Here is a 12,563-nt window from a genome sequence, read left to right as displayed (position 1 = left end):
AGGCTTCTGATTGTCCTCGTAAAGGTTATGACCTTTTTAGATAGTACCTAAGAGCTCTAACTGGGCAAAGTACTCTCTCCAGTTCGTTCCCCACCAAGTTAGACAGGCTTGGGATCTCGAACGACTTAGGCCAAGGACGTGAAGGAAGCTCGTTTTAGCAAAAAACCGAGCTGCAAGGAACATGTAGCCGTTTCAGATGTGAAAACTATGTTCCTGCTGAAGGCGTGGATCTCACTTACTCTTTTAGCTGTTGCCAAGCACACGAGGAAAAGAGTTTTTAATGTGAGGTCCTTAAAAGAGGCTGATTGGAGAGGTTCAAATCTTGATGACATAAGGAACCTTAGGACCACGTCTAGATTCCAGCCTGGAGTGGACAACCGACGTTCCTTTGAGGTCTCAAAAGACCTAAGGAGGTCCTGTAGATCTTTGTTGGTGGAAAGATCCAAGCCTCTGTGGCGGAAAACCGCTGCCAACATACTTCTGTAACCCTTGATCGTAGGAGCTGAAAGGGATCTTACGTTCCTTAGATGTAACAGGAAGTCAGCAATCTGGGTTACAGTGGTACTGGTTGAGGAAACTGCATTGGCCTTGTACCAGCTTCGGAAGACTTCCCATTTAGACTGATAGACTCTGAGAGTGGATGTCCTCCTTGCTCTGGCTGCCTCCTTCGAAAAGCCTCTAGCTCTTGAGAGTCTTTCGATAGTCTGAAGGCAGTCAGACGAAGAGCGTGGAGGTTTGGGTGTACCTTCTTTACGTGAGGTTGACGTAGAAGGTCCACTCCTAGAGGAAGAGTCCTGGGAATGTCGACCAGCCATTGCAGTACCTCTATGAACCATTCTCTCGCGGGCCAGAGGGGAGCAACCAACGTCAGCCGTGTCCCTTTGCGAGAGGCGAACTTCTGAAGTACTCTGTTGACAATCTTGAACGGCGGGAATGCATACAGGTCGAGATGGGACCAATCCAGCAGAAAAGCATCCACGTGAACTGCTGCTGGGTCTGGAATCGGAGAACAATACAACGGGAGCCTCTAGGTTATCGAGGTAGCGAACAGATCTATGGTTGGCTGACCCCACAGGGCCCAAAGTCTGCTGCAAACATTCTTGTGAAGGGTCCACTCTGTGGGGATGACCTGACCCTTCCGGCTGAGGCGATCTGCCATGACATTCATATCGCCCTGAATGAACCTCGTTACCAGCGTGAGCTTTCGATCTTTTGACCAGATGAGGAGGTCCCTTGCGATCTAGAACAACTTCCTCGAATGAGTCCCTCCCTGCTTGGAGATGTAAGCCAAGGCTGTGGTGTTGTCGGAGTCCACCTCCACCACCTTGTTAAGCTGGAGGGACTTGAAGTTTATCAAGGCCAGATGAACCGCCAACAGCTCCTTGCAATTGATGTGAAGTGTCCTTTGCTCCTGATTCCATGTTCCCGAGCATTCCTGTCCGTCCAAAGTCGCACCCCAGCCCGTGTCTGATGCGTCCGAGAAGAGACGGCGGTCGGGTTTCTGAACAGCCAAAGGTAGACCTTCCTTGAGAAGAAAGCTGTTCTTTCACCACGTTAGAGTAGACCTCATCTCTTCGGAAACAGGAACTGAGACCGTCTCTAGCGTCATGTCCTTTATCCAGTGAGCAGCTAGATGATACTGAAGGGGGCGGAGGTGGAGTCTCCCTAACTCGATGAACAGGGCCAGCGATGAAAGTGTCCCTGTTAGACTCATCCACTACCTGACTGAGCATCGGTTCCTTCTCAGCATGCTCTGGATGCATTCTAGGGCTTGGTAGATCCTTGGGGCCGACGGAAAAGCCCGAAAAGCTCGACTCTGAAGCTCCATACCCAGGTAGACAATGGTCTGGGATGGGACGAGCTGGGACTCCTCTAAATTGACCAGGAGGCCCAGTTCCTTGGTCAGATCCATAGTCCATCTGAGATTCTCCAGACAGCGACGACTTGTGGGAGCTCTTAAAAGCCAGTCGTCTGACGGAGCCGGACACAAGATCATGGTACTGCTGCACAGTCTGTGAACTGTCAACCATGGGGAAGCGAGGAAGTACAGCGACAACCCGAAACTGTCTAGACTGTCTGGGTAGTACAGACAACTCCTTATCGGGTTGCTGAGGTTGCCGCACTGCGTCACAACAAGTCACCTCTGCTGGTTGTTGAACGTCTTCCCAGTGACACACTGACTCCGTAAACAAAAATCCTCTAACAAGGACTAAGCTTGGACTGCATGTCTTGCAACAAAGCTCAAGGTCTATGGGAGCAGGTGTGGCAACAGACGGGGTTAGCGACTGAAGCGGAACCATTACCCTCCCTGGAAGCATGTTATGCTTAAATAAAAGTCCATAGGAGGCTAAGCAGCTTAAGGCTCCTCTCCAAATGACAGAGTCCTCAAGGGAATATCAGAAGGAGGGAGAATAGCACTTTCTATCTACAGGAACCATATCCGAGAAAAGCTAAGTTCTCTCAGTGAGGGTTTCACTGGTGCAAAAGCAGCAGACCAGAAGGCAACGTTATGAAACTGCTTGACAGTCTTGTGAGTTGGCAACAACCAAAGATGTGTGATTGAGGAGCATGCGGTAAGGTATGCAGAGCATGCTGTAAGGTATGCAGAGCATGCTGTATGCAGAGCATGCTGTAAGGAATGCAGAGCATGTTGTAAGGCATGCAGAGCATGTTGTAAGGCATGCAGAGCATGCTGTAAGGAATGCAGAGCATGCTGTAAGGTATGCAGAGCATGCTGTAAGGTATGCAGAGCATGCTGTAAGGTATGCAGAGCATGCTGTAAGGTATGCAGAGCATGCTGTAAGGTATGCAGAGCATGCTGTAAGGTATGCAGAGCATGCTGTAAGGTATGCAGAGCATGCTGTAAGGTATGCAGAGCATGCTGTATGTAGAGCATGCTGTAAGGTATGCAGAGCATGTTGCATGGCATGCGGCTTATGCTGCATGGGATGAGGCTCATGCTGCATGGGATGAGGCTCATGCTGCATGGTATGAGGCTCATGCTGCATGGGATGAGGCTCATGCTGCATGGGATGAGGCTCATGCCGCATGGGTTGAGGAGGATGCCTCATGGGTTGAGGAGGTTGCCGCATAGCATGAGGCTCCTGCCTCATGGGTTGAGGAGGATGCCGCATAGCATGAGGCTCCTCATAGCATGAGGCTCCTGCCTCATGGGTTGAGGAGGATGCCGCATAGCATGAGGCTCCTGCCTCATGGGTTGAGGAGGATGCCGCATAGCATGAGGCTCCTGCCTCATGGGTTGAGGAGGTTGCCGCATAGCATGAGGCTCCTGCCTCATGGGTTGAGGAGGATGCCGCATAGCATGAGGCTCCTGCCTCATGGGTTGAGGAGGTTGCCGCATAGTGCTGGAACCCGGCAACTCCCGATGCGGCAGCTCACACATGAAAGCAGGAGGCGCAGCAAGAACATGCGTCTGGCAGGGTGGACTGCGCATCGGAGGTGGAGCTCTCACAGGTGGAGGGTGGGAGCAGGCAGCCGCAGTATCTGCTGAGCGCACAACCTCGGCGGGTTGTAGGTTAACAGGCTGCATTGTCAACCTTCCAGCATGATACTCCTGTATGAAGGAGCAAGCTGAGACTGTATAGTCTGCAGCATGGACCACTAGGGTCTATGAAAGACAACAACAAACGGAGCTACTGTCCGTTGTGACTGAGGGTCTAAAACAGCTGGTGCGGCAACAGACGGAGTTACTGCCTGTTGCGGTACCACCTTGCCTCTCTGGGAGGTGTGCAGTTGTCGTACTGCAGCAAGTCCGAACTGACCCAGTGGCTACACCTAGGCCGTTGGACTTGCGCGGAAGGGACCGACTTGCACTTAAAAGCTGCAAGATTTGGTCCATGGTTTCTGCGAGAAACCTCTTCCGCAGACGAGGAATAAATGGGCTCTCTCGTCTTTGTGTGGGTGGGGTGATCACGTCGGCAACGTGTGTAGATACACCCGAAACCACGGAGGGAAACGTCTGTTCGTCGATCAAGGCCTGATGAACCCATAAGTCCTTCGACATTACTTCTCCCCTGGGCTTGGGAGCTTGTAAGAGGTCCCAGACTAGGCGAACAACTGGCACGAACAGACGAACCCTCGAACGCAATACTGTAACACTTTGCGCTTATCACTTTATCACTTTTGATTTTCTGTTTGCACTTATTTCACTGAACTCGAAACTTTAAGTGGTTTGTACCTGAAACACGCAATCCTATCCTTCATTAAAAGTTAGTAATTGCGAAAACAGTATTACAATGTAACAGAAAAACATAATGAAAGATAAAGAATTCAGTGGCTGAAAAAGAGACTAAACACTAGATCAAATAAACTACGTTTAAAATCTCTCACCGCATAAAGCCTGGGAACAAGAATAAAACTCTAGAAACGTTTTACCTTCTTCCCCTAAAGAGACTAGGGAGAAGAGCAAAAACGATAACAACGTTACCCGCTTGAACGAAACGTTTATCCTCCTCTCTCTCCCTCCGTCTCTATCTCTCTCTCTCTCTCTCTCTTGACTTAGAACCTGAGAGATGAGCCCAATTATATATATCGTTAAAACATATTATTTGTTAAAGGAAAAAAACTGAAAGATTTCCCAAATAAAAAGTTCCTTTATTAGAATTAAAACCATTTAAGCTAAGAAAGAATGAACAAAACGCTAGAATCGGTTTACTCTTACTGCAACGTGAAACCGTGAATACTCTCTCTCTATCGTAACGATATAGCGCAAGTTGAACGTTCTGAACGTCAACAACTGCGGAGACAAAACAAAACGTTAGTTCAACTTTGAAAACAGTACGAGACTATCAAAGAAATTCTTTCAAAAACATTAAAATTAAAATAGCATAAAATCTTAACAGGAAAAACGATATGACGGGCTCAATGTTAATTAACTTCGGTTCCAAGTAATGACCGCCTACTATTAGGAAAGGTCGCATATAAACAAACATAAAAATTAATTTTTATAAGTTTATAATAAAAGGAAGTTAATCGAAGAGGCCTATAAAAGGCGGAGAGATATAAAATAAATCTATAACTTTGTTAAGCAAAATTAAGAAAGAGAGTCTATACTCTCTTCGAAACCAACACTTCCGTCTAAGGGAAGGGTCGGCCATTTAAAAGTGAAAGAGAGTTCATACTCTCTTCGTCACCATAATTAAATCAAATTAATTCCAAAAGCTTGCTAAGCTAATGATAAAGCTTCCTGAATAGCGAAGGCTAAACTCTAGAGCAAATACATCACCAAATCGTGAACAATAACTCCAGAATCAACAGCGTATCCAAGTAGGTCTAGCCGGTGGCACGACAGAGGAAAAATTGAGTTCTTGTTGACAAGAAGTACTTGAGTACCTGCTCACAGATGGCGCTGTTGTGTACACCCCCACCTGTATAGCGATCGCTGGCGTATCCCGACCGTAGATTTCAGTCGGGCAACAGAGTTGACAGCTACATGATCATCGGGTAAGATTAATATTGAAAAATTAGCCATAAGACTTCCAGAGAGGTATAACTAACCATCGCTAGTTAGTGGAGGGGTAGCGGGGGGGATGGGGTGGTAGGAAGTGAACGGACACCCCGCTCACACCCGCACTGGTAACATTACATCACTTTGAAATTGCAGGTAGAACTTCAAAGGGGATAGGTGATGGCAGGAAAACTATGTGTGAAGAGCTCAAGGTTTGCATAGTTAGAAAAAATACAAATTACTTCCAGCACTATATACAAACCATTTCATTCTTTACAGTGGAGACTCACCATTAGGTGGGTGGAAGTCCTAAATCAACTGGCTGGTTTCTGTCCTGGGGGCGCAACTCTGCTTCTCTCAAGTTGTTTAGAGACCTGGTAATCTCGCGAACTCTCAATATCCAAGAGAGAGCTAACGGCCTGAGCAATTCGTACGATGTGTGAGAACTAAACATTGTGACTTGACCAGGTAAGGGTAATCTTGGAACTAAGCTCAGCATTTAACTTGGCCATTGCCCAATTCCACACTTTGCTAAGAGATCAGGGATATAAATACTGTATATAGGCATATATATCAGGTTACACCAAGCACAATGACACCCACCTGCAGTCAGAGGAGGTCAACTTACAGAGTTTCTCAGATGCTGAAACCCCAAGAGCGGGGAGAATGAATAGCAAGGAGGCCAGTATCGTCTGCCCTCAACCAACTATTCCAGGTGACTCATCAGTCATCCTTTTGACTAAATAAAGAGTTCTACAAGGAAGAGAGTGTCTTATTTATAGCCATAACTTCCATACCAGACACCTCTACCACCGTGAAGGAACTATTGACAGTTGTTCAGTTGAGCATCCCGGTATCAACGTTGCAACCACAGGATCTAGTGGATGAGGGGATGGAATAGCCTCCAGTGTACGAAAGTATAGTCCTTCCTTGGCATTGTAAGGCCGCAGAAATCAAGCAAAAGGATCCCCCTGCCTACGAGAGTCATTGTTACCAGAGGTTTGGGCCTCCATCTCCAGGGCTTCCTTGGCTGAGATTGCCCAGTGGAGCTCAAGTCTAAGTCTTGAGCTGCTAGGGGACCGCCAGAAAAGATCTATACCTGACCTCCGGCCCTTTTGGGTGGGGAGGAGGTAGCCACAGTTGACAGAGGAAAGTGACATGGTACAGTAACTCATTTGTTGATACAGGCCACGACAGCACCTTCAGGAACGTCGAGTCAGTCTCACCTTCCTCTGCCTCTGTAGGTCTCAGCACCACTAGTTGTGGAAGTTTCCCTCAGAATCCTTTGACTCGAAATCGACATCCTCATTGTCTGGATCGTCCTCCCTGATCAATGGGAGGAGGGGACAGCCTCGGAACCGGAAGCCGAGAAACCTTAGGCGCGATCTTCTAGCCCTTACTTTTCTTCCTGAGGCACCGACTGCAAAAAGGAGAGAGACATGGCTACATGTTCTCCTATCTTCTGAAGCAACGTCACCTGGAGGGCGATTATCTGGCTGAATGTCTGTCCTTTGTTTCTTGGATGGAAGAGGGTGTTCTGTTTTGGAAACTGGAATCCTTGGAGTTGGTCGTCTCGGAGGACAGTCATCTTCTGAGAAAAAAAAGAGACCGCCTCTGATGGGGAGGTCTAGGATCCTACTCCAGAGAGGATGGATTAGACAGAAGTTGCACAGCAACCCGGAGAGCATGCTCCGAAGAGCTACGATGCTTAACAGGAGAGCTCCTTGAAAGGCGAGGGTAATCTGCTTGCAATGAAGACTTTCGATCCTTAGAAAACAAGGACTGAAGCTGCAGGGCGGCAGGTCTAACATCATCTTCTGGATGCGATAGAACGATGACTGGGAACTCTTGGGCAGACAACGAAGGGGCGATGACCTCTGGAAGGTGTCTGGAAGCAAGGGGTTGTTGCAGTCTCTCCACCAACAGGGAACCATGGATGCCCAAGGACGGGCACGGCAAGTGAAGAGCATCAGACCTCTGAAAAGAAAAAGGCTTCCCCTGAGGAGAAGGACCTACTGTTTTGCTAGGGAAAATGGAAGGACTCCCTTGCCCCCGGGCTTGCCTCAAAGGGCTACCACTCTTGCTCAATTGGCACTGAGGAAATCAAAGGAGAAGAGTCCGAAGGAAGAGTACCAGGGATGGAAGAAGGCAGCCCAGCCTTCTTCAACATCAAGGATGACCCCAAAGATGAAGAATCCCTCTTAGGCTTCTTCTTCCTCCCCCTGCCGTATTTATCCCACTGGGAGGATACCCCTTCCCGACACTTATTTCACGGTAACACTTGTGTACAGGAATGCCATTGGCATTGAAGATACAACCAATGAGATCCACCTCTGGAGCCATTATAAAAATCCTGCAGGTCTTCAGTGATATTCCTGGACATTTCTTCTTAACGGAAGGCATCCTAAAATTAAAAGTCACTTGGAGGAAAGATGCTGGAAAGAAAAAAAAAATTATAAGCAAGTTGTCAGTGAGTCAGCGCGCGCGCGGGGGGGGGTTTGTTGTTGCCTCCCCACTATCATTGGGTTAACTACATTCAGGTTGCTTACTCTTTGTTATGATTTTAACTGCAGTGTTCCAGCTTTGCTGTTATCTATTCTCCTAGGTAAAGAACAATGGTTTGTATTTGGGTCAGAGCAAAGCCAGATTTGGAGGCAGCAAGGAAGTTTGTCAATAATGAGCTGTGGCCAAAGACAAAGTAAGTAAGTAAGGGTTGCAATACCTGGCAAGGCCTACCCCCCGTCTAGCAACCACAACTACCTTGTTAAAAGTTTAATTAAATAGCTATTTCCAGCTTCACCAAAATCATACACCTATTAAATGCTGATGGTTTCCTTGTATTTGTGTAGGAAGAAGGTGGTTTGAGATTCAGAGGCCACAAGTCCACTATTTTAGTTAATCTCTCAAGGGATTCAGCAACCCCAGATCTACATTCAGGAGATGGAATTGGGTGTGCCTGTAACTACACAATGAATGTCTTAAATCTGCTGCAATAACATCTCTAATGTAAGTCCCTTGGAATGTACCTTGCCTTCAGTCAAAAATTTATGTACATCTAAGAAAGAAGTTCACTTTTGAAATAAATTAATTTCTGTGCTTACCTTGGAAGGTACTTGATATTCCACAGCTCATCATAACAGGCATCTTTCTTTTTACCTCCTACTTTGTTACTATTTAGCAACATGGTCACCCATTTGGCCTTCCTCTTACTTTTAAATTCTATCCAGCCTTCTGTGTAATGAGGATTCTTCTTTAAACTGGGTTTGTTTTTATCTGAAAAAACAGAATTTAAATCAATTACATGATTATGCATAAAAGTACCTTTCTATTACACAGTCTACTTCACAAAAAGGCAGATGAAATTGTTTTAAATAGTAAAATCTTCAGGCTTCATGCAGTAAAATCACTTTGAAAATTGTAATAATTACAGTACAGTATAACAATTACTGTATGTGAAAGTTTCTCCAAAGTTAGAGGATCAGTTAAAAATAATCACAAATGTATATAGTAATTTGTGTTTTTCCTAGCTATACAAACTTGAGTCCTTTATGTAGGAGTTTGATTCAGCACGAAAGCTGGATGGCTGTTACATCGTTCTACAAGCAGTTAAGTGACAGGTGGGAGCAAGGGCGAGAAGCCCATCCCCTTACCTGTCTAAGTTCTCTTCACTTATGATCTGTCGGCCTAAGACTAAGAGGGGTGGTTGAGGAGGGAAGTATAATATAAAAGACTAATATAAAGGACTCTGGTTTGTATAGCTGGGAAAAATATGACAAATTCGAAGATAATTTGTATTTTTCCTAACCATACAAACCTTAGCTATTTACATTGGATTTACCTTTTAGCGTAGCTGAAATGGCGAGCCATTAGAATTTAACGAGGGTGTATTACCCCCGCACTAGTTAGCGGGGGGTAGGGGAGTGGTAGCTAGCTACCCCTCCCCACCTCACACACCGATGAATTGCTTCACTTTCACTTTAGAGGTAGGACTTGTCTTGGGGGACAGGCCTGGCGGGCAAATATATATAAATAGCTAAGGTTTGTATGGTTAGGAAAAATACAAATTATATTCGAATGTCATTTGTTCCGTAACCGAAATACAAACCACGCTATTTACATTGGGTGACTTACCCCTTAGGTAGGGTGGAAAGTCCCCAGCCATACTGGCTTTGGCTTTACCCGGGGACTCACAATCCGAGTGAGTCGCACTCGAGAAAAGGAGTCCCTGCACCTCACAGGTTCCTTGCTCCGCAAGGAACCGTGTGGCCTACATAAGCTTGTGTGTGAAGGAAGATGTGTGACCCGTCCTAGGCAGTTGACCTGGAGTTCCAGAAGGAACTCTGGGTTAGGACGTTCCCATTACCACCTCGTCAGGGTATGGGGGACGCGACAGTAATGACTCAAGGAAGCATGGTTTACCTGCAGAGGTTCGAGGTCAGCTATGCAGAGACCAGGATGCTGCTTCCCAGTAGAGGGGATGATGAAGAAAGAAGTAAGGACCAGACATACTTCTTTCGTTCATGCAGACTAAAACCTGATAACAATACCCTCAACCTTCTGCTACCGGTCCAAAAAGGAGCCTGAGGTTAGACCAGCTGTTGTGTAGACACCACAGAGCGATAGAGACGTATCGAAACTCCTGTGGGTCACGCCCTGCAGGAAGCGGGCTGCGAAGGTCATTAGACGCTTCCAGACTCCAGCTTGTAGCACCTGCGTCACAGAGTACAGTAGTATCACTCGAAGGCGAGGGACGTTGCGATGTATCCGACATCGTGCTGTAGGGCGACGTGACGGGGGAGGGTCTGGATTCAGGTCGAGATGAATGTCCTTGAGTCAGAGCTGAAGAGGTATACTGGTGACTCTCCCCCGTGTCCTTCATGTGCTCCCAACCCGGCTGCATGTGAGGACAAACTGCAGCTGTTCCCAAAGCTAACCTCTCGAGTCCTTTACTGGCAAGAAGGAGAAAGTTTTGGGACATCAGATACAGAATGGTGACTCGAAATCTTGAAGGAATTGGACCGAAGGGCCGGTACCCCAAGATTCTGAGTCTAGCCAACAACTCAGGAGCGAACCTGAATGTTGCCTTCCCCCATTTCTTAGAAAGGGCGGAGTCGTACGAGACCAAGAAGATTGCTTACATAATGGCCGCGGCCAGAGTGAGCAGGAGCCCCAAGACGGAATACGATCAGAGGCCTGACGTAAAGGGTCTTGAGAAGATCTCTTAAGGGACTAAAAAGTCCGAGCCATGCTCCATGTTGGAGGTCTCACTCCGACTAGGGCAGGGACGTTCGCAGCTTCGCATGAGCGAGGAAAGGTCCAGCGGGAAGGAAAAAGTTATTCCTTTCAGCCTGAATGTCAGGGAAAGGCTGAGCGACAGGCTTCATTGCCGAGAACGGAAAGGAGTTTCCTCCCGCCGAAAGGCAATAAGTTCGTTATTGCTGGAGAAGAGGCCTCAAGGGAAGAGGTATATCTCCCACGACACCAACCACCGAAGACTCTCCACTTCGCCTGGAAGACCCCTGCGGATGTCTATCGCAGATGACGCGACTGTAGCGGGTTGTCTCTTCTTGAGGAGGAGGCGTAGTGTCTCCAGGCATGAAGCCGAAGCGACGCCCCGGCTCGTGAAAGATGTTGCAGTGTGGTTGTTTGAGTAGCCTGGTTACTCAAGGCCAAAGACACTCTCTCTACGAGGCTCTGCTCGGATAGTCGGAGAGAACATTCCTCTGCCCGGAATGAGCGAGCCGATGGTGGTACTGAGAGGATCCCAAATCATCTCAGTATCTCTACTATAAGATGCGAAGGTATGAAAATGCGTTCCTTGCTGATTAGAACACGCCAGTACCATGACGTCGTCGCACACGGAGCGACTCGGCAGGAGCTGTAGGATCTGTAGAGGGGCCAGACTACGGCCCCTAGCCTACCCGAATGATGGAGAGGTATCCTTCAGGTCCCGACCATAGGCCTGGACTGGAACATTGCCCCCCCCCCCCTTTTCTTTGACGAGTCCGAGAACAGCATAAAAAATTTGGGGAAAGGACGAGAATATCCACTCCCATCAAGAGGTTCCATAGGTCAACCCCCATTGCAGGTCTAATCGTTCCGCTGGTCCCATAGGGGCCAGAAAGTTCGGTTAAACATTGCTTTGAAACCACCGGAACTTGGGAACTTATCCTGAGGCGACCATTCGGAACTTTTGACGGGTCAATGAGGAAAGAGACCTAGGAAACGTTCCAAAGTAGGGCTGAAAGCTTTGCCCGACTGAAAACAGGTACTGCGACTCTCCTCAGCCTTGCCACAGTCAACTGAAGGGAAGGCTCAGAGGAGGCGGCAACAGAATCTGGCGTCCCCAGGCGGTCACCCATCCAAGTACCAACCAGACCCGACGTTGCTTAACCTCGCTGGACGGACGAGAAGCGGGGTTCCAACGTGGTAAGGCCGTTGACTCAATATCATGGCCAGATACTCCAGATGTTGAGGCCGAAGAAGAGAAGGCTCCTAGGAAATTACCATGAACCCCCACTCATGGTAAGGATCCGGAAGCTTGACCCGGCATTGAAGAAGGTCGAACCCGAGCCTACCGGAGTTGACCAGACCTCCAAAAGGCGAAGGAGGCGGCAGCCTGCTCCTGAGCGGCCATGAGAAAAGCAGGGAGAGTTCTCTGGGTAAAAAAACCTGCGATGCCACGGCGGGATCGCCACACTGCATCTTAAGCAGGAATACCTGTAGTCTAGGCTGAATTCCACGAGCTTCCTGGAAGATGGATGGAATGGAAACTGAAAGTACCCGTCCTTCCGATCCAGGGCCTAAGGAGTCCTGTCGCCTCGTTACCAGTCTGATCGATTCTGCTGTTCCACGCTGGACGGAGTTTGTTCGCCAAACTTGATCAGAGCTGAGAGGTCGACTACGGAATTCCCGTCTCATATACTTTCTTACGACAAAAGAATCGACTGAAGAAGCCGGGGGGTGAAGCCGTTGACGATCCCATGGAGGACCTTCTCCTAAGGCATGGATCATTCTGCCCAAACGGGCAAACTCTTGCCGACCCTATGGCATAGAGGTTCAGAGACACTGAATTCGCTGACAGAGACGGCAGGCG

The 12,563-nt window shown here is 48.0% G+C and overlaps 1 protein-coding gene and 1 pseudogene across 1 annotated transcript in view; both read right to left on the bottom strand.

Moving 5' to 3' along the window:
- LOC137643604 (uncharacterized) overlaps positions 1 to 8,795 on the bottom strand; it is a 17,445-nt gene extending 8,650 nt beyond the window's left edge. Inside the window, exon 1 of the mRNA XM_068376323.1 lies at positions 8,569 to 8,795. Within this exon, the coding sequence (XP_068232424.1) occupies positions 8,569 to 8,780 (212 nt within the window). The 5' untranslated portion in view covers positions 8,781 to 8,795. The remainder of the gene's footprint in view (positions 1 to 8,568) is intronic.
- A 2,997-nt stretch (positions 8,796 to 11,792) lies between these two features.
- Positions 11,793 to 11,910, bottom strand: LOC137644718 (5S ribosomal RNA; annotated as a pseudogene).
- Between the last annotated feature and the right edge of the window lie 653 nt (positions 11,911 to 12,563).

Source organism: Palaemon carinicauda, chromosome 7, assembly GCF_036898095.1.
Source record: "Palaemon carinicauda isolate YSFRI2023 chromosome 7, ASM3689809v2, whole genome shotgun sequence".
In the NCBI taxonomy this organism is placed as follows: Eukaryota; Metazoa; Arthropoda; class Malacostraca; order Decapoda; family Palaemonidae; genus Palaemon; species Palaemon carinicauda.
This window is presented reverse-complemented; position numbering and strand designations above follow the sequence as displayed.